A 27222-nucleotide genomic window follows, 5' to 3' on the forward strand; every position below is an offset into this window, starting at 1 on the left:
TGCTCAGACCTGAGTGTAAGTCCCATGACTGACAAAAATAAATAAATGGGGCTGGGGAGTTTGGCCTAGTGGTAGAGTACTTGCCTAGCATGCATGAAGACCTGGGTTTCATTCCTTGGTATCACATACATAGAAAAAGCCAGAAGTAGTACTGTGGCTCAAGTGGCAGAGGGCTAGCCTTGAGGAAAAAGCCCAAGGACAATGTTTAGACCCTGAGTTCAAGCCGCAGGACTGGCTAAATAAATAAATGAGCTAAGATATAAGGAAGATTTCTAGTAGGGTAGAGAATTCAAGGCCTCACACTTGCTTGGCTTGTTCTCGAGCATTTTAGACATGCCTCCAGCCCTGCTTTGTTGCTTGTTTTGGAGATGGAGTCTCAGATTCTTCTGCCTGTCTGGCTGCTGATTTGAGTCCTCCAGATTTCAGCCTGACATGGCTAGGTTTACTGTATGAACCACAGGCCCATAAGAATAAAGCAGATTTTTAATATATAGGGCTAACAAGTCAGGAATAAAAGAGCAAATTAAAAAAATAAAAATAAAGCCAGAGTAATGGCTCATGCCTGTAATCCTAGCTATTCAGAAGGCTGAGATCTGAGGATCAAGGTTCAAAGCCAGCCTGTCTCACACTAAAGACTGTGAGACTCTTACCTCCAATTAATCACTAGAAAACAACAGAAAGTGGTGCTGTGGCTCAGGGGTAGGGCAGCAGCCCTGAGCTGAGGAGCTCAGAGACAGCGCCCAGGCCCAGAGTTCAAGCCCCATGATCCATGAAAAATAAAATAAAATGAGCCTTTAAGTCTCATTTCTTGCCCAAGGAGCAGAAAGGTTTCTCTTTTCCGATTTCTACTTTAACCCGTTATGCTACAACTTTCACTTTATGGGACTCTCCATTTGTGAGACACCCTGAAATTCTTTTCAAGATCTCAAGGTCTCTAAATTTTTGTGTGGAACTAGGAAGCTGAAGAAACCATGGAATGAACGAACCATCCATCCATCCATCCATCCATCCTTCTAGTGACAGAATTTGGAAAGCATGAGCCAGAGTTGAATCTCACAAGGTATAGAAATCATTTAGCTTTAGCCAACGTTTCTATAGATATTTATGAGACAACTCAAGGAAAACAACTCCAGTAAGCCCTTGTTTTAAACTACTATTATCTTGATTTTAACTTTATAAGGGTAGTATTAGATCTGATGCTAAAAATAAACAAGGAAACTAATAAAAACTCTCCAGCTCAATGGAGTATGTCAGATCCTAAGCCTCCTGCAACTTAAAAAAAAAAACAAAAACAAAAAAAAAAAAAAACAAAGAAAAAAAGGACCCTACAGTTTAGGGTTTTTTGTTATTGTTGCTTTTTTTTTTTGGCACCCTGAACTTTTATTCTCAAAGCTAGTGCTCTGTAAGGGGGAGAGAGTACAGCAGGGTTTCTCTTGTTCTCTCTCTCTTTTTTTTTATTTCTCCCTACTTTAATCTAGTTACACTAAACTAAATCTTTGCTAAAGCTTAAAACACAATACAACCAAGTGCTGTGCTCATACCAGTAATCTTAGCTACTCAGGACCATCATTTGAAGCCAGGCCAAAGGTAAAGCTGTAGCTCAAGTGGTAGAGTGCTAGCCTTGAGCATGAAAGCTCAGAGACAGTGCCCAGACCCTGAGTTCAAGACTCAGGACCAGCACAGAAATAAACAAAACCTGTCTTGGGGAAAATAACCTAATAGTGTGGTGTGGTTATATCTACAGGAGTCGGTAGAACACAAAACAGACAGGTTTAGGCCGGATTCCAAAAACTGTGGTTTTTCTTTTCTTTTTTTTGGGGGGGGGGGGGGGAGGAGGTGGGGGAGGTGGGTCCTGGTGCTTCAATTTGGGCCTAGGCACTGTCCCTGAACTTTTTTTGGTCAAGATTAGTCCTCTACCACTTTCAGCCACAGCTCCATTTCTGGTTTTCTGGAGGTTAACTGGAAATAAAGAGTCTCAGAGACTTTCCTGTCCAGGCTAGCTTCAAACTACAATTTTCAGATCGCAGCCTCCTGAGTAGCTAGGATTACAGGTATGAGCAATCAGTGCCTAGAGAGATATGAATTCTGTAGATATGTGCTATCGGTGTTCAGTTACTTCATAGGAATCTGAAAAATCAAAATGGTCCTGGAACGCTGTTAAAGATAAAATAAAAAGGTTTAGAAGTGAGCCTTGTATTTTTAAAAGATTGATTTAGTTGGGTAACAGACGCTTATGCCTGTAACCCAACTACTGAGGAGGCCAAGATCTAAAATTCAGGGTTCTAAGGCATTATAGGGAAGAAAAGTCTATGAGACTCCTACTCCAATAACTTCTATAAAGCCAGATGTGGAGCTGTAGATCAAGTGGTAGAATGCTAGCCTTAAGCAGAAAAGCTCAGTGACAGCACCTAGGCCCTGAATTCAAACTTCAGGACCAGAAAAAAAGATCGACCTAATTTACTGGCATAGAATCACTTCCTAAAAGACATACATTGAAGAACCAGAAGCCAGATTTACAAACTAGGTATCCAGGTCTCATGTCTGTAATCCTAGCTACTAAAGAGGCTGAGATATGAGGATCAAGATTCAAAGCCAGCCAGGCAGAAAAGCCTGACTCTGATCTCTAATTAACCAACAATAAAGCCAGAAGGAGAGCTGTGGCTCAAGTGGCATAGTGCTGCTAGCCTTGAGCAGAAAAAGCTCAGGCACAGCACCCAAGCCCTGACTGGCACACATACACACCAAAGATACCAAGTTTTAAAGCACTAGTCCCCATTCCTTTCTTACCTTTTCATATTAGACATCTACAATTGTGTTCCAGAGACTATAAGACCATAGCATGTAGTTGGAAAACTATCTTCCAGCTAACAGATAAGTGGAGCAAAGTTCTGCTCTGTTCCTATGATTCCCAAGCTAGCTGCTCCGGCAAATATTCCATCAGTCTATTTGAACATGAGAGACCACAGTTAGCAACTCAACACACAGGCCCTAGGGGGCCAGCTTCTCATTGTTTCCTCCTGGCAATGACTTTGGCTGGCAAGTGCCTTTATTTTTCCATTTCCCAGTTTTTCCACCTAAGAAGCAGAGATTTTTTTTCCTACTAAAGTAAGAGAAAGAAAACACATGAAGTATCTCTCTATGGTACTAATCAGTTCTCATTCTATGGCTTCACAGTATATAGAAGAAAGAGACATATATTATCTTCAATTTACAGAGCTCCCTGTGGTAGTTTAATTCAAATGGTAGACTGCCTGCCTAGGAAGTGCAAGGTCCCAAGTTCAAACTTCAGTATAGCCAAAAAGAGGCCCATATTCTCAGTTAACGAAAGTTAACAAAATTAATGATCATCTTCTCTTTTATATATAATTTTCAAAAAGGAGCCAAATGCAAACTTAGTTTTGTGCTACAAACTCTGGAGTCTATTCCAGTAGAGAAAATACAATTATTCAGACCTTAATCTTTATACTTCAAAAGATTTTCCCTCCTGGGTTTGAAGGCATAGCTCTGCTGGTATAGCATCAGTCAACAGTAAGAACATCAGGTACTGAGTTTGAGTACTGGTCTTGAACAAAAAAAAATTTCCTGCAGCTTTCTGCATTTCCAGTTATACAGGCCATTCGATGCCACTGTAGCTATGGGGTGAAGTTGGGGGTGGGGAGCATAGAATACAGCACTTCTAAACTCAGGGTGTGCTGGGACCAATCAGTTAAGCAAAGCTGAAACTACTATCAATAATGGGTATAGACCTAACCTATCATCCACCAGGCAGTGGAGGCTCATGCCTATAAGCCTAAGTACTCAGGATCTGATATTCAAGGTTTAGAGCCCAGGCAGCATATTTTAGTCTCTTACCTCACAGTTAACCAGCAGAGCTGGAACTAGAGATGTGGTTCAAGTGCTAGAGTGTCAGCCATAGCAAAAAATCCAAGCAAGTGGATGAGAATATGGCTTAGTGGTGAAGTGCTTGCCTAGCATGGAAGTCCTGGGTTTCATTCCTCAGTACCACACAAACAGAAAAAGCCAGAAGTGGCACTGTGGCTCAAGTGGTAATGTGCTAGCCTTGAGCAAAAGCAGCTCAGGGACAGTGCCCAGGCTCACAACTGGCAAAACAAACAAAATAAAACAAAAAGCCAAGCAAGAGCACAAGGCTGAGTTCAAGCCCCAATACCGGCACAAAAACAAAACAGACAGTTCACAATCTACTGTAGTAACCTTACAGGATAACAAGTCCCTACTTCACAGGATGGTGGCACACCTGAAGTTCTTTGGGCAAGTAAGAACAAGACACAGGACCCAAGGGCTGAGGAACAAGACTGAACAAGACTGCTCTCTTCTGTGATCTGAGTGGCCACACACACACACGCATGCACGCACGCACCCTAAGGTGTATCTCTTAAAATAAGAGAAACCAGGCGTGGTGGCTCATGCCTATAATCCTAGTTACTCAGGAGGCTGAGATCTAAGGATTGTGGTTCAAAGCCAGCCTGGGCACTAAAAAAGTCTGGGAGTCTCAACTCCAATTAATCACCAGAAAACCAGAAATGGCGCTGTGGCTCAAGGGGTAGAGTGGTAGCCTTGAGCTGAAGAGCTCAGGGACAATGTCCAGGCCTAAGTCCCAAGACTGACCAAAAAATAAATAAATGAAAATAAGATAAGAGGGGCCAGGAGTGTAGCCTAGTGTTAAGAGTGCTTGCCTAGCATGAACAAAGCCCTGGGTTCTGTTCCTAGATACCACATACAAAGAAAAAGCCAGAAGTGGTGCTGTGGCTCAAGTGATAAGAGCACTAGCCTTAAGAAAGCCCAAGGACAGGCCGGGAGTTTGGCCTAGTGGTTAAAGTGCTTGCCTAGCATGCATGAAGACCCGGGTTCGATTCCTCGGTACCACATACATAGAAAAAAGCCGGAAGTGGTGCTGAGGCTCAAGTGGTAGAGCTCTAGCCTTGAGAAAGTCCAAGGACATTGCTCAGGCCCTGAGCTCAAGCCCAGGACTGGCAGGAAAAAAAAAAAAAAAAAAAAAAAAGAAAGCCCAAGGACAGTGCCCAGGACTGGCAAAAAAATAAATGAATAAAGTAAGAAAAAAGATGACAATTCCTATTCCTGTTCAGACATCAGAACTGTAGATGGAGAGGAAAGAGTGGTACAGATAGAAGTTTCTCCAAAGAAGTGTAAAGATTGTACAGCAGGGTTCCCACAAAGATGGTGGGGGGACACTAAGACTGAAAGTATTCTACACACCTTTAATGAACAGCCTTACTGCTATGCATTTATCACAAGATGTTCCCCGCAGTTTCTAATCTGGTTTCTTTCATCCCTGAATCTTTCCAATTATCACATTACACAGAAGCTTAATTACTTTTCTGTTAATTATTGAAGGAAGGAAGGAAGGAAGGAAGGAAGGAAGGAAGGAAGGAAGGAAGGAAGGAAGGAAGGAAGGAAGGAAGGAAGGAAAAAAGGCTAGAAAGACCCAAGTCCCCCCACAGAAGGAACAAACCTGGACTCCCTAACCCTAACCTGGGTTATCCACATGACAGTTACTGATGACTCCCTTAGGATTTCACCTGGACTAAAGTGAGTCTCCATTACTGGGAACTATGAAAGTGAACAGCTGAGCACTGGTGGCTTGTGCTTGTAATCCTGGCATCTGAGGATCACGGTTCAAAGCCAGTCCAGGCACTAAAGTCCGTGAGAATCATCTCCAGTTAACCACCAGAAAACCGGAAGTGGCACTGTAGCTCATTAGCCTTGAGCTAAAGAGCTCAAAGACAGTGCCCAGGCTGAGTTCAAGCCTCATGACCTAAGAAGGGGAGAAAAAGGGGGAGAGAGAGAATTCTGCTCTAAGTGTGAGGCTCTGTCACCATGACACTTCTCCACTGGTGTGACAAAAACCAATGTTCAGGTGCATTACAGAAGCATTACCTAACACTAACTCTCTTTTCCCATCTGAGAAGCCTTCCAACCACACAAAGAAATTATCCTGTGTCCAGACAAGCACTCTTTTAGGAAACCAGAACTACAGAGAACTCAATGAGTCTCCCCCACCACCCAGATGCTCTCTCCTCCACAGTGGAAAAGTTCTTTCTAGAACACAATGGAAAGTAAAATCACTTCAAAATAGGATTTGCATATATATACTTCATACATAATACATGCCTAAAATTTCTAACTGAACAAACTATGTTTACCTTTAAGGACAACAATTGGCTTAGAGATGACCAGGGAACATGTTGGTTGTGGAGATATATAAAATAGGAAGTCCAAAGATGGGTTTTCAAAGATCCTTGAAACTGTGTGTGTGTATGTGTATGCGTGTGTGCCTGTTGTGTGTGTGCATGCATGAGTGAATGCTCTTTGCTAGGAATAGAGTACAAAGTTTGACAAAGAGAACAGGACTCAAAATAGAAATAGGATTGAAATTATTGCAGTCAGTTGAAATCATACTTATTCTTTGAATTATACACAGCAGAAACTGGGTTACTATGTTCAAGCAGTGAAAACAAGTGAATGTGTGACCCACTCCTTACTTCTGTGTCCCAGGAATCCTGAAAGACAGCATTTCTTGTACTCCTTTTGGTCTGTGGGGGAAGATGGTTATCTTCTTCATTGCCATTTCTTCTTCTTTTCCTGAAATTAAAACACAAGGAGGAAAAAAATTTAAAAAAAAATTGTAAATCAGGACAACAAATAAACTTGCCCTCTCACCTGAAAAAACATACCATATGACATCTCAATAAGTTCTAAGTACACTATTACTGAGCACTAAGCAAGAATATATGAGAATGGTGGTAAGGTCAAGGTTAAATTAGCAAGGCTATGGTATGAAAAAAATATTGAAAAGTTTAATTACCTGCTGCTAATTAAGAACAGGAAAAGGTTAAGGACTAAGCTACCAAATACAACTAAAGTTTTCTTCTTTAAACATTCCCAGAATGTAAAATTCAAATTACCTACTCTCTTCCATATGACAAGATTTGAAAGGAGTTCCTGTCTTTGCCTGTTTGTCCTGCGTATCTATACAAAGGTGTCACACAGGAGTATCAGGCATGTGTGGTAGCTTCTAGGCTGATTTTCCCCAGCCCTGATTTCCCCCTGTAAGTACCACATTAAATATGCTCTGTGGGGGCTCAGTTACTATCCTAGGTGATCACTGGAGAAGCAGCTCTGGCTCTAATCTGTTTGGCAGACTACTAGTATTATGATACAACAGTCATTTCATTCATGTCACTAGATTCTGACCTTGAGGCTGCAGCACAAACTGCAGGTTTAAAGAAACTTGCAGATCAAGTGCAGTCAGAAGGAATTGTTTGTGTGTTTGTGTGTTTGTGTGTGTGTGTGTGTGTGTGTGTGTGTGTGTGTGTGTGTATGTATGTGCTGGTCCTGGGGCTTGAACTCAGGGCCTAGATACTGCCTGATATTTTTTTTTCCTACCATTTGAGCCACAACATCACTTCTAGCTTTTCCTAAGTAGTTCACTGGAGACAAGAGTCTCACAGACTTTTTTCCAGGGCTCCTTCAAACTGTGATTCTCAGATCTCAGCTTCCAAAAGACCTAAGATTACAAGCATGTGCTACTTACTTCTTGTGCCTGGCTCAGAAGGATTTCCAAATACATTAAAAAGGAGAAATAGAGCAGTCAAGGGAAAAGGAGTGGGCAAAAGAAGAGAAGATAGAATGAAGTCAAGAATTCAAAGTATATCAATGAAGGAAAGTGAGGGAAGGAATAGGTAGTAGAGAGCTGAAAGAGGTGACATTGATCAAGGTATACTATTCATAAACTTCTCTGTTAAATGGCAACTCCTTTGTACAACTACTAAAGACAAAAGAATAAAATAAACTCAAAGGGCACAAAAAGATATGTGTGTGTGTGTGTGTGTATGTATGTGTATGTGTATATGTGTGTGTGTGTGTATAGTGGGTCATGGGGCTTAAACTCTGCCTGGGCACTGTCCCTGAGCTCTTCAACTCAAGGCTACCACCCTGCCCTTGAGCCAAGCCCCATTTCCCATTTTCTAGTGGTTAATTGGAGATAAGAGTGTCATGGACTTTAGTGTCCGGGCTGGCTTTAGTGGATTTGTGGCCTAAGTGGGAGAGCTCTAACCCTGAGCAAAAGAAGCTCAGGGACAGTACCCAGGCCCTGAGTTCAAGCTGCAGGGCTGACAAAGAATAAAATAAGATAAAATGTCTGCAATTACACTGTCCAATACAATGTCTACTAGCCACAGTTATTTCAAGTTTGAATAAAGTAAATATAAAGTCCAAAGTCCAGTCCCACTTCCAGTATAAAATGGCACAGGTAGCTATATGATGCAGCTTAGCCGGAGGACAGGCCCTTCTCTTTCTGGGCAGCACGGTGAAAACAATGTATAACAGCATCTACTATCATGAAATGCCTAGAGGCTCATGTTTCTGCAGCTGAGACAGAAGACTAGTGAGACACAACCAATCCTTTTGTAAAGTACTTAGAGTATATAGCATGGCTTACTGTTAACAAATCCTGATTCCTAGGGTTTTGAGTTGAAGTCTGAATACTGGAAAAACTCAATTTTACTCAATTCACTTCCCTGTACTCTACAACACTCTCAATATCTAACTTTATGCAAGAGTATGATCACAGAGTTTGGAGGGTTTTTTGTTTTTTTGCCAGTCCTGGGCTTGAGCTCAGGGCCTGAGCACTGTCCTTGGACTTTCTCAAGGCTAGAGCTCTACCACTTGAGCCTCAGCACCACTTCCGGCTTTTTTCTATGTATGTGGTACCGAGGAATCGAACCCGGGTCTTCATGCATGCTAGGCAAGCACTTTAACCACTAGGCCAAACTCCTGGCCCCTGGAGGGTTTTTTTTTGTTTTGTTTTTCGCTTTTTCCCCCCTTGGTACTTGAACTCAGGGTCTAGGTGAGCCTGAGCTTTTCTTGGTCAAGACTAGCACTCTACCACTTGAGCCACAGCAGCACTTCTGGCTTGTTCTGTGTATGTGGTACTAAGGAATGGAACCCAGGGTTTCATGTTTGCTAGGCAAGCACTCTACCACTAAGCCACATTCCCAGTACCAATGATGCCAGTTTTTGAGCGTGATTCAGAACCATTTACCTCATTCCATGATCATCTCTATTCTACATCTTCCCCTAGACAATAAGACCCTAAAGACTGCATTTAATTTCTGAAGCACTTGAAGTTTAAAGCCAGATGAATACCAGATTAATAATCATTCAATGGATATTCTATTATAAATCTGGATCAAGAAGGTTCCACTTCCATCCCACCCTAATCAGAGAATTTACATGGGAATGTGCTTCAGTTGCAAGGCATTTCTGCTGAAGCCATCTGACACCCAAAGAGAAATCCCATCCAATGGCAGCAGGCTAGTCCCTGAACTCTTCTTTTATCAGTAGGCTAACAGCTGATCATATTTTGGGCTGCTGAGTCACTAACCAAACTTAGGAGCCTGACCAAAATTTACCATTTCCTCATTTGTAATGAGGACGTACCTTTCCAATGACAAGGAGGGAAAGGGGGTTGCATGGCAGAAAAAGTCTAAGAACAAAGACAGGCTAGTACTGAGGTATCAACTGAACTGCTGTATTTTCACAGGATTTCTGGCCTGTAACTGATCCTCTTCTTGGGTGGTAGAGCATTCAGAATGAGCCATACCTGTTCTCATCTCCCTGATCTTTGACTGTTAACAGGTTCCCTCTTTCAATCTCTCCACTTTCAACAATGTTGTTAATAACTGACAAGATCATGACTGCATGCTCATCTCTGTATAGTCAGTCAGATTATAGTTTTTGACACTAATGTTTCAAAGCAAGTTATAATTTTTGGCACATACCCTGTAATTGATTATATTCTCTCCTTCCCACCTAGGTTCAGATGACTGTTTGACATGATGCTCTGGAAAGATGGCTCACTCCTTTATTTCATTTTTTTTCTTTATTTCATTTTTAACCTTTCGAGATGTAATCTTAAGAGGATGGAAATTGGTTTTCATTTTTCATTTCATTTTTTTTGGAGGGGTGGGGGGAGATGGGACATGGGGCTTGACCTCAGCTTGGGTGCTGTTCCTGAGTTCTTCAGCTCCAGGCTAACGCTCTACCCTAGGGCCTGGGGGTTGTCCCTGAGCTCTACAGCTCAAGGCTACCACACTATCCTTGAGGCACAGCCCCACTTCCTGTTTTCTGGTGATTAATTGGAGATCTTAGTCTCTGGGCTTTGTAGTGCCAGGGCTGGCTTTGAACTACCAGATCTCAGCCTCTTGAGTAGCTAGGATTACAGGTGTGAGCTACTACGCCCGGCTATGGTTTTCACTTTTTTAAAAAACAAAAAGAACTCTTCTTACTGGGGAAAGGAAACTTCAGCAAATATAAAAGCTAGGGATCTGTTATAAAATGCAGATCACATATCCACCTCTCTACAACCATTGTGGTTTACTGTGGAATAGTTTCAAAAACTGTCTTAGATCAACCTTTCATCTTACAATTGAGGAAATGGACCCAGAGATGTGAACAAGCTAGAACTGTAAAACTGGTCCATCACAGTTCATGAAACACAAGAGAGAAGCAGGCAAGGAAACACTGCCCAAACAAAAGGACTTATTTTACAGGAATTACTAACATACATAAGATGAAAAGTAGCTCCGTACAAGTGGCTCACACCTGTGATTCTGGCTACTCAGGAGGCTGAGATAGATCTGACAATCATGGTTTGAAGCCAGCCTGGGCATGAAAGTCCATGAGATTGTTATCTCCAATTAACCACTAGAAAACTGGAAGTGGTGCTGTGGCTCAAGTGGTAGAGTGCTAGCCTTGGCTGAAGAACTCAGGGACAGGACTCAGGGACAGGACCCAAGCCCTGAGTTCAAGACCTACAATCCACACACACACACACAAAAAACATTAAAAAGAATCTGCTGTCAGTGAAAACACATTATTTGAGTATGGAAATCTTTTTTTTTTTGTAACAAATATTTGCCTTTTTTAGATCTGGGAACAACCCAATAAATATCAGAAATACAAACTGAGTTTGAAAATTAAAAACTACACACACACACACACCAAACAGTTGGGCTCCATTTACATCTAAGGTTTTTGTTTCCCATGACATGTCATTGACCAGTCATTTCAGCTTGGCCCAATTCAAACTTTTCAACCATCTTGTTAATAATTGTCAAGAACTGCTGCTTCTTGCTCTTCCCTACTCACAGATCATGCATTTTGGCATGACAGTAATACCAAGACCAAATTATAATTTGAGGATATCCTGCCCACTCAAGTACAGGTTTTATGTTTCTGTCTACCTGATCCAAATCAGGTATCCAATGCATTTGGGACTCCCTAGGTTTTCACTACAAGCCAAACAGCTTCAAGATGCTTTAAAGAATCTTAATCCCATGAAATCAAAGGGTTATAGAGAAGAGCCTTTGACCAAAGTCTTGTCAATTACATTCAGAGTTAAGGACAGTAAGTAACAAGATTCAGTATAATCTACCAAGCCAATCCTATAAGCCATTTTTACTTCAGCTCAAATTCAGTGAGGTCGGAAAAGACCCAGGTAAACCAAGTCATCTTTCCCAATGCATCTCATCAGAAAAAAAATGGGAAGAAAAAAAATACATATATATATATATATATATATATAATTGAACTTAGTGATCCACAGGTTTTCATTTCAAGCTCCGTGGTGACGATCCCCACCCCCCCCCCAAGTTGAAAATTAAAGCTTCACTCGGGGATACGCGCATCTCCACTTCCTCCTCCTCCTCGACTCCTGGCAGAGGAAAATAAGACAAGACACGACAGAAAGCCAAGCTTGGGCCGGATCACAGCCTCGGATCACAGACCCCGCAACCCTGGGGCCAGGCTCGGCGGGAGGGGAACCAGCGAACTCCCACTGCAATCCTACCTCGCCTTCCGAGTCAAACGGCTTTGCACCCACAGTTTAGAATGCTGCCTGCTCAGGCCACGGCGCCGGGAGTCACAGCCCATCGTGGACAGCAGCCCGGCCGGGTTCACAGTCAGCTCGGCGGTCTACCCTAATCCCTCTCGGCCGCAGGGTTCAACGAAGCCCAGCCCCCTTTCCACCTGACCTTGGGGGGCGCCGGCAGGTCCCCCCGGCGCCCTCAGAGGCGCCCTCACTCCAGAACATTCCGCCCCCCACCCCCACCCCCTGCCTACACGTAGGACCGGGACGCTTCAGGACCACCCGTCCTCGTTCCGAGACCCCACAGGGCTCGTTCCCGGCCGGACTGATGAGGGGGGACCTGGAACTCCGGCATGTCACCCCTCCGGGCTGCCCGCCGACACCAGGCTGCGGCCACTCGCGCGTCCCTCTCGCCTCCAGAGGCCGGCCGCACAGCCCGGAGCTGGACCTGCAGGACGCGGGCGGCCCCTCGGCTCCACCCCGCGGATCCTCCGGCGACGGGCCGGAAAGGACGGGGGTCCCTTCCGTCTCACCTAGGGCGGAGGCGCTCGCTCATGGCAGCTGGTGGAGGGGAGCGACGCGGCGCCGCCCCGCGCGGAGAGCGGACGGAGGGGGTCGTGTTCCGGCGTCCGCCACGCCCACCCCCTCGGGCCTTGGCTCTGGCCGCCGCGCGGGTTGAGGACGCCGGCTGTGAAAACCCCTCAGACGGACTCGTACCACTGCCACTTCCGGCGTCTCCTCCGCGCCCCCCCATGTCGCACCTCCGTGGTACCGCCCCCTTGCGGCTGCGCAGTGGCGCGACGGCCCCACGGCGTCGCGCTCTGGCCCCGCCCACAGGAAAGAGGCGGGTTTGGACTAGGGAGGGGGAGAGGGAGGGAAGGCGCAGGCGCAACTGGAAGCCTCTGAGACAGAGGACCTCTAAGGTGGCCTAGGCATTCGCTTGTCCGCAACCAAAGCGTAACACCTTGGAACAAAACCAAACCAGGGTTTAAATAATGTAATGTATATCATAATAATTGACGCCAAGTGTTTGAGTAAATCCTGGTGGGGGTCACATTTAAAAGGACGAGGGGGCGGGAGGCGCCATCAGGCAGTGGCGCGGGCCACCCTCCGCGCGCCCGGGGGTTGGGAAAGCGTCGGTGGGCTTCGGGGGGCTCGACGCCGGCGCCCGGCGGTACTTGGGGTCGGCTGAGTCGCGAATTCTTCTGGTCCACAGTGAGTCTTGAGGGGCGGGGCTGTTTCCGGGAAGACTCCCCGAGGCGACAGAGCGATGGGTCGCTGTGGAGGGGCTGGTTGGAGCCTCCGGTGGGAATCCTGGGAGGCGGGGTCCCGACCCGACCCAACCCCCGGACCCCGGCCCGGGATGAAGGGAGGTCAACCCAGACCGGACCCCGGACCCCGGCCCGGGATGAAGGGAGGTCAGCCCAGGCCGGACCCCGGACCCCGGCCCGGGATGAAGGGAGGTCAGCCCAGGCCTGGGAACACGGCCCAGGCGGGAGGTGGGAGGTGGGAGGAGCGGTGACAAAACGGTAAGATCCGCCTGGTGCCTGGGAGGGTGAATTCTTTTTTTTTTTTTTTTTTTTTAATGTGCCCATCCAGAGCGCTGTCCCTGAGCTTTTGTGCTCCAGGCAGACTCTACCACTTGAACCACCGCTCCTTTCCTCTTTTGCTGGTTACTTGGGAGATAAAAGGCTCATGGACTTTTAACTATCCGGGCTGGCTTCGAGCCCCGCCCCTCGGATCCCACCCTTCTGAGTCGCTGAGATTACCGGTGTGAAGCCACCAGCACCAGGCTGGGTAGTTGAATGCTTAACTCACTGTTTTCCAGAACGTCCCCCGGAACTGCCAACCAGATAACCCAGTTTGTATTGCGTTCAGTACTGGGCCACAGTTCCTCGCTGTATCTCGCTACACAGGCTGAAATTCAAGGTTTCTTTCTGCCAAACTCAGGAAAGGTGATCGGGAAGAATGAGGATCCGGGAAAAACAGCAACAGAATTAGCATCATCCTAACACAGCTCGGGTAAAAAAACAGGCACTACCTGGTGAATGTAACTGTAACCCTTTTGTACATCACCCCAACAATAAAAAATATGTATATATTCAAAAACGCCCGGAGCGGTGGCTCATGCCTGTAAATCCTAGCTTCTCAGGAGGCTGAGATATGAGGATCAAGGTTCAAAGCCATCCCAGGCACAAAAGGATCTGGGGCTCTTCACTTAACGTCTAAAAATCGGAAGTGGGGCTTGGCTCAAGGGTAGGGCGGTAGCCTTGAGCTGAAGAGCTCTGGGACACTGCCCAGGCTGACTTCAAGCCCCATGACCCTTCAAAAATAAATAAATAAATAAAAAGAAAACAAGCACACAGGAGTCTTTGCAGTAGGATGAAATGGACGGTGGAGTACCAGAAGGACAAGATCTCAGCCATTCCTAAACTTTCTGACAGATATCCCATAGATTGGCTTCACTTGTATGCATTTTCAAAATGTTACAGCCTATAGCTTTTGTCCTGTTGTCAATGTATACCCCTAGAAAAAGAGGAATCAGCACTGTGGATTGTTGGCAGAAAAGTCAGCTTGGCATAAGATGTAAGATGAAATGGGTCGGTGGCTTTAATGAATAATTAAATTGTTTCAAGATCAGCTTTTATGATCAATTTGGAAAACAGAAGATAGTTTCAGCCTCAGAACTGTGTGATTCTTGGAAGTGGCACTTTGGCTCAAGTGATAGATTGTTAGCCTTGAGCTGAAAAGCTCAGGGACAATGCCCAGGCCTAGAGTTCAAGCCCCATGACTGACAAAAATAAATAACTAAGAAAGAAAGAGCAAAAGAAAAAGAACTGTGATACTGGTATGTGGATGCCTAGAGAAAGGATTCATGAAACAAATGTTATATGCCAGGCTTAGTGTTAGATTTTAAGATTCTACTTGTGCCCCAAATAATGTCCCTGCCCTCTGGAAGCTTTTAGAAACAGTTAAGAGCTGTTAAAAATAACCCAGGAGCCCATGGCTCATGCCTATAATCCTAGCTGTTAAGAAGACTAAGAGCTATGCCTTGGCTAACAAATCTGAGAGACTGTTAGAAACTCTAGTAAGCAAAAAGCCAGAAGTGGATATGTGGCCCAAGTGGGAGAGTGCCAGCTTTGAGTGAAAAAGAAATGAAACACAAAGCTAAGGAGAGGATGAGGCCCTGACTGAGCCCCAGAACTGGCACAAAAGTATTAATAACTTTTTCTTTTGTCTTCTCAGTAGTGGAGCTTGAACTCTGGGCCTGGGTGCTGTTCCTGAGCTCTTCAGCCCAAGGGTAGCACTCTACCACTAGAGTCACAACACCACTTCTTACTTTTTCTGTGTACGTGGTACAAAGAAATTGAACCCAGGGCTTCATGCATGCTGGGCAAGCAATCCACTGCTCAGCCAAACTTCCAGCCCCATAACTTTCAACAGAGCTTTGGAATTAAATGTTTCCCAACTATTGAGAATAACAGGTACAAATGATCTATGGTATGATTTTTTTTTTCTGCCAGTCCTGGGGCTCTACCACTTGAGCCTCAGCACCACTTGTTTTTTTCTGTGTATATGGTACCAAGGAATGGAGCCCAGGGCTTTGTGCAGGTTAAGCAAGCAAGCACTCTACCACTAGGCCACACTCCTGACCCATGAATGTTTTTTTGTTTATTTTGGTTTTGTTGTTGTTAGTTATAAGATTGAATTCAGAGCTTGGGGGTTATCCCTGAGCTCTTTTCCTCAAGGCTAGGTAGCACTCTACCATTTAAAAGTCACAGGGTCACTCTGATTTTTGAGTGCTTTATTCAGACAGATAAGAGTCTCACAGTCAAATGCAGTGGCTAATGTCTGTAATCCTAGCTACAGGAGGCTGAGATCTGAGGATCATGGTTCAGAGCCAACCTGGGCACTAAAGTCTGTGAGACTCTTATCTCCAATTAGCAACCAGAAAACCAGAAGTGGTGCTATGGCTAAATAGTTAGGGTAGTAGTCTCACAAGAGACTTCTTTGCCAAGGCTGGCTTTGAACAATCCTCAGATCTCAGCCTCCTGAATTGCTAGGATTAATTCATCTTAGTATGAATGTTTTAAAGCGTTTTTCTTTTTTTTGGTCAATAATGGGGCTTGAACTCTGGGCCTGGTCGTTGTTCCTGAGCTCTTCAGCCCAAAGCTATCCCCCTAACCCCTTGAGCCACAGGATCACTTCTGGTTTTCTAGTGGCTAATTGGGGAGAAGAGTCTCATGGACTTTAGTGCCTAGCTGGCTTTGAACCCTGATCCTCAGATCTCAGCCTCCTGAGTAGCTAGGATTATAGGCATGAGCCACTGTACCAGGCTAAAACTTCCTTACATTTAACAAAAATGTTAAGCAAATTTTCCAGTAATAACTGCTATTATAAATTGTAGCTGAAAGTTTGCCTCATTGTGGTTTTTTGTTTTTGTTTTTTTGTGGGTCGTAGGGCTTGAACTCAGTCTGGGCACTGTCCCTGAGCTCTTCAGCTGAAGGCTACCACTCTACCCCTGTGTCTGGACATTGTCCCTGAGCTCTTCAGCTCGAGGCTACCTACCTGCCCTTGAGTCAAGCCTCACTTCCCATTTTCTAGAGGTTAATTGGAGATAAGAGTCTCAAGTGCTTTTGTGCCTGCGCTGGCTTTGAACCTTGATCCTCAGATCTCAGCCTCCTGAATAGCTAGCTAGGATTACTGGCATGAACCACTGCGCCCGGCTTATTGCATTTTTTTTTACTTGTATATTACACATACATGTATGTATATTACTAAAAATATAAAATGGCATCTTCATTTCTTTGGCTCAAGATAGTGGAAATTCTGATATTCTCCTCTTGCACCTAGTGGATCTTTCATTATATCTCCTTGGAACCTTGCTTTTTTTTTTTTTTAATCATCTCATCCTTAAGTGACTTTTTTTTGTCCCAGGCTTAAGCTCAGGGCCTGAGCACTCTTTTTGGGTTTTCTGAAGGCTAGACCTCTACCATTGAGCCATAGCACCACTTCTGGCTTTTTTTTTTTTTTTTTCCTATGTATGTGGTACCAAGGAATTGAGCCTGGGTCTTCGTGCATGCTAGGCAAGCACTCTACCACTAGGCCAAACTCCAGCCTGTGAGTGGTATTTTTTTTTTTTTTTTTTTGCCAGTCCTGGGCTTGAGCTCAGGGCCTGAGCACTGTCCTTAGATTTTCTCAAGGTTAGAGCTCTACCACTTGAGCCTCAGCACCACTTCTGGCTTTTTTCTATGTATGTGGTACCAAGGAATAGAACCCCGGTCTTCATGCATGCTAAGCAAGTACTTTAACCACTAGGCCAAACTCCTGGCCCCAGTGAGTGATATTTTTTAAGACTGTTAAACAATTCTATACTCACACAATATCCAGTTAATGTAAACAGCAAACATTTTTACTCTGGCTACTCTCCTGCTATTTTGAACATCTTTTTTATATCACTGATTTCTTATAGATTTGAAATACACAGACATACCAGAAATGTTTATTTTAAAACTATACTGTCTTCTATATGCTGTGTACTCACCCCAAAAAGTTTAAAGTTTCTGGGGCCGGGAGTTTGGCCTAGTGGTAGAGTGCTTACCTAGCATGCACGAAGACCCGGGTTCAATTCCTCGGTACCACATACATAGAAAAAAGCCGGAAGTGGTGCTGAGGCTCAAGTAGTAGAGCTCTAGCCCAAGGACAGGGTTCATGCCCTGAGCTCAAGCCCAGGACTGGCAAAAAAAAAAAAAAAAAAAAGTTTAAAGTTTCTTTTAACCTAGTTAATTCCAAATTAAGAGATAAGATTCACACATGCCAGTATTTATAGTATATCCTAAGTGTATATCTTTTTTTGTTGTTTTTGTCCTAGTACTAGAGCTTAAACTCAAGGCCTGGATGCTGTCCTTAGCTTTTTTGCTTAGTTCTGGCACCCTAACACCTGAGCCACAGCTCCATTTCTGGCTTTTTAGTAATTAATTAGAGATGCATTTGTCAGACTTTCTTGCCCAGGCTGGCTTTGAACTGTGACCCTCAGATCTCAGCCCCTCTGAGTAGCTAGATTTACTGGCATAAGCCCCCAGTTCCTGACCTCATTTTCTAACATTTTATCTTTTTCAGAAAGAAGATAAGTGATAATCCAGCCAAAATGGAAGTGTGCCCTTACTGTAAGAAGCCATTTAAAAGATTAAAATCCCACTTGCCACACTGTAAAATGATAGACTTGACCATACCTGCTGGTCAGAAAGTTTATCAGTCCAAGCCAGCTGTAGTCCCAAGTGCTAAAATAGTGGAGAGACCAACCAAAGACTTAACCAAAGGTAAGAGGAAAGAACTAGAAACAGAGGATGAGAAAAGAAATACCAAATCAAAAAACAACAGACTGGAAAGGAAAGGAACATCTTTTCTACTGCAAGATACTGATTTAGGAAGAGCAAGTACCCCAAAGGTGACTCAGAGTCACCTAACCTTCAGAGTATTGAAATACTCCAAACCTAAGATTGCCTTCCGGAGAAAAATTAAGGCTCAGCCTGATCCCTCAATTAACCCCTCTCCTAAGCGAGAACTTGCCAAAGATTTGCCAAAATCAGAGGAAATCCAGTTGAGTCCTGCAGAAATGGAAGCATCATTACCCAGTGGTTCAAGAGAACCATCTTTGTCAAATCAAGGTAGAAAAGATTCCTCAGCCACATCAAATGATGTACAAGCCAATCCTGTGCATGGGAACTTAGATACAATTGAGCCCCAAAGACAAGGGCTTCTAGTAAAATTATTGGCTGTGCCTACGAGTGATTGTCATTCTCCAAAGAATCTCAATGATGGAGTCCAAACTATGATAACATCAGTGTTAAGCAAGAGTGATTCCAGAGACAGAAGCTATGAGCCAGCACTCTCTGCTGACGTTGGAAACCCTGATGCTCAGGAAAAGAACCCGGAATCACTTTTTTTAGGCCTTCACCCTAACCTGTTAGGCCCAGTCCCAGTTGAAAATCAGGGTATAGGACTTGGCCGTGGAGTGGAGGTATGTCGAGGCCAGGGAAATGCTAAGAACAGCATGCTTGTGACACATGTGCAGGAACGGGCTTCCATGGACCGTGGCTGTAAGAACTTCACCGGCAGCTTAGCCACCAAGGAGAAACAGCAAGATGGAGATTCACTTTTAAATCTGTTCTCTCCTCGAGAGGCAACTTACAATAAGTTTCTTTGTGTATCGCCATCAGATCATCAGACTCTTGCCTCTCTTTCCATTAAAGGACTTCAAGGAGAGAAAGCGCAAGTCTGTGGTCATAAACGGGTCCCTGATGTCACACTCTTTCTAGAAGAGCAGGGACATCCCACCCCAGAACCTCACCCTCCCTGTCACCCTCAAGCATTGCACTCCAAGTGCCAGCAATCCTCCCGTTCCATCCAGTGTCATATTTCTCAAAGCTCCCTCATCAGTCACGTTGCTGTTGGCAGAAAGCCTGCTCTCAGCTCCACGGGGCTGGAGTGGTTTCCAGAGCTCTACCCTGGTTATGTTGAACTAGGGGTATTGCCAAGGAAGCCTCAGTATTGGAGCTCAGTGGCCCAGAGACCCCAACTTCCCAGTCCCCTGGGGGGACATCTCTCACAAGGTAAGCTTATAGTGCTTTCTGAATAAGGCCACAATACTAAGATTTACCTTTCCCTATACAGCCCATTGAACTAAACGTACAATTGTGAGAATATTAGTTCTTCCTCCAAAGATCAGTGAGTAACCATGCTTTAATCCTGTACCATTTTCCTCCACCAAGCGTTGAAGATTGGACTAGGACTGTCTTGTGATCTTTTTTTTTTCTTTTGACAGTTGTGGGGCTTGAACTCTTAAGTCTGCAGTTTCTTGAGCTTTTGTGCTCATAGCTAATGCTCTACCACTTGAGCCTACATATCTGCTTCCAGTCATTATCTTTGTTAATTGGACATAAAACTCTCAGGCCTATAATCCTAGCTACTCAGGAGGATGAAATCTGAGAATTATAATTCAAAGCTAGCCAGGGCATGAAAGACTGCAGAAAAAAAGACTCTTATCTCCAATTAACCACTAGAAAAGAAGAAGTGATGCTGTGGCTTAAATGGTGGAGCACTAGCCTTGAGCTGAAGAGCTCTAGGACAGCACCCAGGCCCAGAGTTCAAGTCCCATGATAGACAAAAAAAGAAACAAAGGCGCCTAAACCAGACGTAGTGTTCATAGCACTCAGACAGGACAGTGAGTTCTAGGCCAGCCTGAACTATATAGCAAGACCCTCCCTAAAAAACATAAGAAAATACAAGGTAGTTATAGTAGCTCAACCCAGATAGCCGTATGTGATTAGGGTTAGAAAGGAGCCAGATGGCCGGGAGTTTGGCATAGTGGTTAAGAGTGCTTGCCTAGCATGCACGAAGACCTGGGTTCAATTCCTCGGTACCACATACATAGAAAAAGCTGGAAGTGGTGCTGTGGCTCAAGTGGCAGAATGCTAGCCTTGAGTAAAGCCCAAGGACAGTGCTTAGGCCCTGAGTTCAAGCCCCACGACTAGCAAAAAAAAAAAAAAAAAAAAAGCCAGCTATACCAGGGACTGGGGCTTCAGCCTTATAGTTGTACTACATAAGGGGATGATACTAGAAAGATCATGATTCAAGGCCCATTGAGGCAAAAAGTCCACAGGACCATAGCTCAGATCATGGGAGTGGGAGAGAAAACTGGAAGTGTGGCTCAAGCAGTGGAATGCTCACTTAAGTAGCACTACCCTCAAGTTCAGTGCTCAGTACTGCTAAACAAGAAATGAACAGGTGTATGACAACCTGACCTGGGTCCACTACCAGCCAGGGACTCTGAAAAGATGTCTTAGACCAAACCCAGATCAGGGTCCTGAGCAAATGAGCCTGTGCATAATGGACAGCCAGCCAAAAGGGTGAGTGAGATGGTGTATCTGCAACTTGGACTAGGCCTGAGGGATGGTATAGAAGTTGGATGAGGATTTTCAGTAGTTTCATCAGACCTGGGGCTATTGTCCCTGGTGCTTCACCCTATCAGATGCATGAGGTGAAGGGACCTGGGTGGATACTGGCAAGTAAGATCCCATACAGTTGGGGTGGGGCAGGAGAGGCTCCCAGAGAAGCCAGGTAGACAGGGTTGGTGGTGAGACCCAATGGAATTGAGCAGCAGGCCGGGGAGATCTGAGAAACTACTCCAGATCTGTGAGTGTTGGTGAGCACCTCCCTGGGCTTCTTACACACTCATGCCTGACCAGAACCTATAGCTCAGCTGTGGTTCCCAAAAGGTGAAAATGCTTGCAGAACCACAGCAGTTCTCATGGAATCATATTTTGTGCAGGAGGGAGACTTGTAGTGTTTTGTTTTTTTGTGGTGCTGGGAATCAAACCCAGGATCTTGCACATGCCAGCATTGAGCCCAGCTGCAGCTTGTCCAGCTTTTTGCATGTATGCAGGTCCTGGGGCTTGAACTCAACACTATCCCTGAGCTTTTGCTCAAAGCTAAGACTATTACTTAATTAAGCCACAGCTCCACTTCCAGCTTTTTTTTTTTTTTTTTTGAGTAGTTCATTGGAGATAAGTCTCACAGACTTCCCTGCTTAGACTGGCTTCAAACTGTGATCATCAGATCTCACTTCCTAAATAAATAACTAGAATTACAGGCATGAGCCACTGGTGCCCAGCCTGGAACAGATTTTTAACTGAAATAGATCTGACCTTCAAGGCAAGGTTAACAGCAATCCAAAGCAGAAATGAGTACCCCACTGTTGAGAATGAGTGTTGTCCCAAGATGCAGGCCTGAGAACCATGGCTCTGCATGTTGGGGAAGGGGTGAGCTCAGATGAGCAATCACAGTGACTTTTGTTTGGAACCCTAGTTCTTTTGTTGGAAAGAAGCTCGGCTGGTGTATGGAGTTTGGAACCCCCGACTGGGCTTACAACCTCCACCTTCCCTCTAACGAGGCTCTTGGGCGCACTGCACAAAGGTGAGGCTGAAGTCATTGACTGTTAAGTTCAGAAACCGGCTCCGGGCTTTAATGATCTTGCTGTAGGCTGTTAAAATCAGTAAGGCAGAGATAAAGAAGTCATGGTTGTCATCTGCTGTCTGTTTCCATTTTAGAGTCAGACATAAATTGAAGCACCCAAGCTGATAGAGTAGCAGCTACCATGCATTGAACAGCTTGTGCTTGCTCATACCTCCCTGAGTACCTGCCCCTGCCTTTCGCTGTGCCCCAGCCACAGTGATCACACCTCCTCCCAAAGCCTGGACATTGCCACTTAGCCAATTAGTCTCTGCCCTAGAAACTTGACATCGCATAGCCAATCAGTCTAACAGAAGGCGTTAACCAAGCTCCCTGATACAAGAACATTGGGATTTATCTCCCCTGTTTATATATGTGTGCACATGTAAATCCTAAGGATTATAGTCCCTTCTTCCAGACTCATTGGATAACTGGCTATCACAGATGACAGACCACATTCTACCATACCATAACCTGTGCCCTGTCTCTCCCTGAACAGGCTGGATCAGGTGTAACACCACTATAAAGAAGAGTGGAGTTGGTGGCATCACAATGCTCTTCACAGGATACTTCCTCCTGTGTTGTAGCTGGAGTTTCAGGCATCTGAGTAAGCTCTTCTGCCCTTGTAGCATACAAGACAGGTCTTTCCATTACCGGGGTTCAGAGGGTTCTCGCAGGAGCTTTTCCTGGTAATCTCACAGTGTCTGGCATGCCCCAGTGAATGAGCAGTTACTGCTTGAGGTTCTGGAGTATTTAGAGGCTTTTGTTAAAGGCCTGTATATTGTTTGACATTTACATAATTACACATTTACTCCTGCTGCTGAGGCTCTAGTGGTCTTGTCATCCTCAAACTGTTTCCCTGCCTGGAGGAAGGCGCTTGTCCTCAGTGACTGGAGTAGCAGCACAGCTCTCACTCATCCGTATGCCTCAGACAGCATCTTAATCTGTGTTTATTTTTATTTATTTATTTATTTATTTATTGCCAGTCCTGTGGCTTGAACTCAGGACCTGTGCACTGTCCTTGGGTTTTTGCAGCTTTGCTCATGTATGTGGTACCAAAGAATCAAACCCAGGGCTTCGTGTATGCCAGGCACACACTCTACCACTAGACAATGCTCCCAACCAATTTGCTTTTATTTTATTTTACTGACTATTTGCATTTGGGGTTTGTGAGATGGAGCCTTGCCTCCAGTGGTAGAGTATCAGCCGAGCAAGTCAGTATAAAGCTCCGAGTTCAAACCCAAGGCCACCAGAGAAAAGTATTAAAACAGAAAAAAAATGGAGGAGCCAGGAGTTTGGCCTAGTGGTAGAATGCTAGCCTCAGGCCCAGAGGTAGGGAGGTAGCCTTGAGCTGAAGAGCTCAGGGACAGTGACCAGGCCCAGAGTTCAAGCCCCAAGACAGACTTTAAAAAAAAATAGTTTATAGGTGGCTGTCAGTATTTTTTTCTGTAATTTAGGTGAACAAATAGCCTTTTTAAATTAAAAGAAAATTTATAGATGACTATGAGTATTTTTCTGTAATGTAGAAGAAGACAGCCCCTTTCAAAAGATGAAAAAGAAAAACTTAAAGTGTAAAAGCATAAGACAGCTGTAACAATAACAAAGAAACCTCACATACTCAAAACCTGTGGAACCATAACTGGACAAAGTTTTTTAAAAATCACTCATTGAATGTTTTTCCCAGGCTTCTGCCTAGTGAGCAGGAGGGCGGGTCTTGAGCTGGAATGGAGCCATAGCACACTGAGTTGCTGACGGCACAGCTGCCAGCTCTTGTATTATAAGGCACTTGGCTGCTGGTAAAGGATGGTATCAATACATTAAAGCAGTTACTTCTCCCAGAAAATGGGGGAACCTCATAGTTTTTGTGGTCCGAAAGGGCTGGTTTGCTTGGTGGTATCAGACGTTAGTACAAGTGCTAGTTTTCACATCCCTAACTTAAGAATAATTGAAGAATAACTGAAGAATAATTGAAGTGTGAACTCTTTTAATTAGCATGCATTAGTATATTTCTAGATGGGTATGCAGTGTATTCCAATCACCCCCTTTATCACTCTCCTTCACCTTGTCCTCCCTTTCTTAAAAGTTAGCTCTTTCAGTTTATAAAAGAAAATATAGGCTGGGCACTGGCTCATGCTTATAACCCAAGCTACTCCTAGTGATATGAGATCACAGTTCTGTGCCTGCTGGGGCAGAAAAGTCCATGAGACTTATCCTCCACATAGCCAGGAAAAAGCCAGAAGTGGAGGGGTGACTTAAGTGCTAGAGTAAAAGAGCCAAACAAGAGTGAGAGGCCCTGAGTTCAAGCTGCAGTTCTAGCACACACACTGAAAAGAGAAGAGAGAAAGAAGAAGAGATGAGAAGAAAGGAAAAAATGTATAACAGAATGATCCATAGAGGCAAAAGAAACCTTAGGGGTGTGGCACCTTCGATTCTTATGTTTGGTTTATCTTGTTTGTTCAAAGAGCTGCAGCGCTGGCGGAAGTAATATTGATGGGAGATGGAAGAAAACTCAGAAGGTGAAGGGCGCTCAGTGGAAACAACTGCAGAGCAGATGGCACAGTTTAAATTTGTCCAGGGGATGGGGGTGGGGGAGTATAAGAATAAACAACTGCAATCTAAAGCAATCACATATGGTAGAGTTCTTACTAAGGCGGCCAGATATGGTTCTGTTAGGTGCTTCTATGGCTTGCTCTGAAAAGTGACCAAGTAGAGAAAAAAACAGGTTTGTTGAATCATGAACTCGTTATTTAAGAAGATGAGTAGATGACAGAGCATGTCACTTAAATAAAGAAGCTGTTTCTTATTTGGCATTGTAATTCCAGCAGCACTCAAGAGGCACAGGTAAGATAATTGCAAACTCCAGGATAGCCTAAACAATATAGTAAGACCCTGTGTCAAGAAAACAGAATAGAGGCCTGGTGGTCCAGGCCTATAATCCTAGCTACTCTGGAGGCTGAGATCTGAGGATCAAGGTTCAAAGCCAGCCCAGGCACAAAAGGACCTGAGACTCATCCAATTAACCTCTAGAAAATGGGAAGTGAGGCTTGACTCAAGAGTAGAGCAGTAGCCTTGAGCTGAAGAGCTCAGGGACAATGACCAGGCCCAGGGGTAGGGTGGTAGCCTTGAGCTGAATAACGCAGGGACAGGGCCCAGGCTGAGTTCAAGCCCCATGACCCACTTAAAAAAAAAAAATAAGAAAGCAAGCAAACAGAAGAGCCTGGGAGCATGGCTCAGATCGTTGAGGTTGAGCATCTGTCTAGCAAGCTCAAAACCCAACCCCAGTGCTCACTCCCTCCGCCCCCAAAAAGTATTTTTGAGTCCCTAGTAAAAACTAGTAACCAGTTTTAGATTTTTCTCCCTAATGTTGTATCTTGCCATCTGTCCACACATTCTTGGGCATCTGTCTCCTATGTTCCCGGATACAAGATAGTACTCAAGCAGAGAATGGGAGGTCACCCTATAAGAACTTCTTTCTTTTGCCAGACTTGGGACTTAAACTCAGGTTCTGGGTGCTGTCCTCATTGTGCTCAAGGCTAACACTCCACTACTTGAGCCACAATGCCACTTCTAGGTTTTTCTGTTTGTGTGGTCTGAGGAATCAAGCCCAGGTCTTCATGCATGCTGGGCAAGAATGCTACCACTAATACCAAGTCCCCCATTTCTTTTTATTCTTGGGGATACTGGGGTTTGAACTCAGGACCTTACACTTGCTAGATAAGCCCCCTACCACTTGAGCTACACATCTGGCCCTCCATACATGCTTTCTTTTGGTTTTTTTTGTTGTTGGTTGTAGGGCTTGAATTCCGGACCTGGGCACTGTCCCTGAGCCTCTGTGCTCAAGGCTAGTCTCTACCACTTGAGCCAAGGTGCCACTTCCAGTTTCTGAGTGGTTGGTTAATTGGAGATAAGAGTCTCACAGGGACTTGTCTACCCAGGCTAGCTTGGAACTTCGATCCTTGGATCTCCTGAGTAGCTAGGATAATAGGCGTGAGCTACTGGCATCCCACTGCCACACACCTTTTTAAGCTGATGAAACCAGCATACCAAGTACAGCTCTTCTCCATCTTCAGTGTGATACTAAGCACAAGGCTTGTTATATCTCCTATCACCAGAATCCAACCCCCTCGCTGCTCAAAAGTGTCTATAAATGACTCTATAATTTCTTAGTGTGTCTGCACTGGATTTTCTGGATCTCCTGCCTCTATTAAGACATGTATCTTTAATTTTTTTACTTCCTCTTTGGTCCCAGAAATGTGGCTATAAATAAACCTCACTAGAATCCCTAATACCCCTTTCCTTTTAGAAGGGCTTCATACCATTCTCCCTGGTTTTTTATTATTTTTTATTTTGGATGGATGATGGGAAGCCTGGGCACTGTCCGTGAGTGCTTGCACAGGCTGGCTTTGAACTGTGATCCTCAGATCTCAGCCTCCTGAGTAGCTAGGATTATTGCCATGAGCCACCAGTGCTAGGCTGTGTCTCCCTTAAAATGAGACATTTGGGGTTCTTTACTCTTCCTTATCAGCCCATCTCAGCCTCAGAAACACAGGGAGGAAGGTGGATGCTGACATCCTGTAGACTGTCCTATTTCCCAGCTCAGGCCAGACCCAGTCCTTTACTTGTGGCAAGCAATGTTAGAACACTTAAATAATCCCTCCACACTGAGCTATGTCAGGAGTGGCCTTTGGCTGTTGAATACAACCGCTAAGTTAAGTAATGGCAAAAGAAACCGTATTTGCCACCTGCCCTTTACAAAGCAAGGTGCTATCCGCTGCTTGAGGAATGCGAAGATGAGGTCATTGCTTACAAGCATCATCGGATTAGGATTCTGTCCAGCTAGGGAAACTTCTTTATCCTTTAAAAAAAAATAAACTGGGTGTGGTGGCTCATGCCTGTAATCCTAGCTACTCAGAGACTGAGATCTGAGGATCAAGGTTCAAAGACAACCCAGACACAAAAGGACCTGAGACTCCTATTAATCTCTAGAAAACTGGAAGTGGTACTTGGCTCAAGGATAGGGTGGTAGCCTTGAGCTGAAGAGCTTAGGGACAGCGCCCAGGCCGCGTTCAAGCCCCATGACCCACAAAAAAACAATTATAATTTTCTTAAGCTACCATAACGACAGGCAGCAAAAGGGGATGGCTTGCCACCTCCTGGCTCTTCCCACAAATGACTGCCACTTGTCAAGAGCGCTAAGACATAATGAAAGTGTGTTACCTGACCCATCACCTTCAGTGCCTTCCATCTGCAAATTGCTTCCTTAATGAGCCACTTATGCTGAATAAGAGGGATTCTGTTTCCTG

At 44.7% G+C, this 27222-nt stretch overlaps 2 protein-coding genes across 4 annotated transcripts in view; one reads left to right on the forward strand and one right to left on the reverse strand.

The window, feature by feature from the left end:
- Window positions 1-12691, reverse strand: part of Vcf1 (VCP nuclear cofactor family member 1) — a 19810-nt gene extending 7119 nt beyond the window's left edge. The window contains exons 1-2 of one of the 3 annotated variants that reach the window (XM_090350209.1): window positions 12442-12691; window positions 6522-6621 (exon numbers count right to left, since the gene is read on the reverse strand). In XM_090350209.1, coding sequence (XP_090206335.1) covers window positions 6522-6621; window positions 12442-12662 — 321 coding nt within the window. In that variant the 5' untranslated portion in view covers window positions 12663-12691. Of the gene's footprint in view, window positions 1-6521; window positions 6622-6944; window positions 7125-12441 lie in introns of those variants that run through there. The other 2 variants (XM_090350208.1, XM_090350212.1) reach the window with 2 other exon arrangements.
- A 107-nt stretch (window positions 12692-12798) lies between these two features.
- Window positions 12799-24524, forward strand: Mtnap1 (mitochondrial nucleoid associated protein 1). Its single transcript, XM_090350207.1, has 6 exons — window positions 12799-12905; window positions 13737-13930; window positions 18029-19521; window positions 21776-21883; window positions 22419-22526; window positions 24382-24524. Exons 3-6 carry the CDS (start codon window positions 18057-18059, stop codon window positions 24402-24404), a joined length of 1704 nt encoding a protein of 567 aa, XP_090206333.1. The 5' UTR covers window positions 12799-12905; window positions 13737-13930; window positions 18029-18056; the 3' UTR covers window positions 24405-24524.
- Window positions 24525-27222: the final 2698 nt, after the last annotated feature.

The sequence above is a fragment of the Megascapheus bottae genome, chromosome 17 (assembly GCF_031878675.1).
Source record: "Megascapheus bottae isolate mThoBot1 chromosome 17, mThoBot2.hap1, whole genome shotgun sequence".
NCBI lineage: Eukaryota > Metazoa > Chordata > Mammalia > Rodentia > Geomyidae > Megascapheus > Megascapheus bottae.

What these genes read in the sequence shown, in the direction of transcription:
- Mtnap1 (XM_090350207.1), top strand. Translation starts at nt 18,057, where the DNA reads ATGGAAGTGTGCCCTTACTGTAAGAAGCCATTTAAAAGATTAAAATCC. An exon ending in GGGGGGACATCTCTCACAAG is followed by an intron (nt 19,522 to 21,775) that starts GTAAGCTTATAG and finishes TTGGAACCCTAG; the next exon opens with TTCTTTTGTTGGAAAGAAGC. An exon ending in CTTGGGCGCACTGCACAAAG is followed by an intron (nt 21,884 to 22,418) that starts GTGAGGCTGAAG and finishes CTCCCTGAACAG; the next exon opens with GCTGGATCAGGTGTAACACC.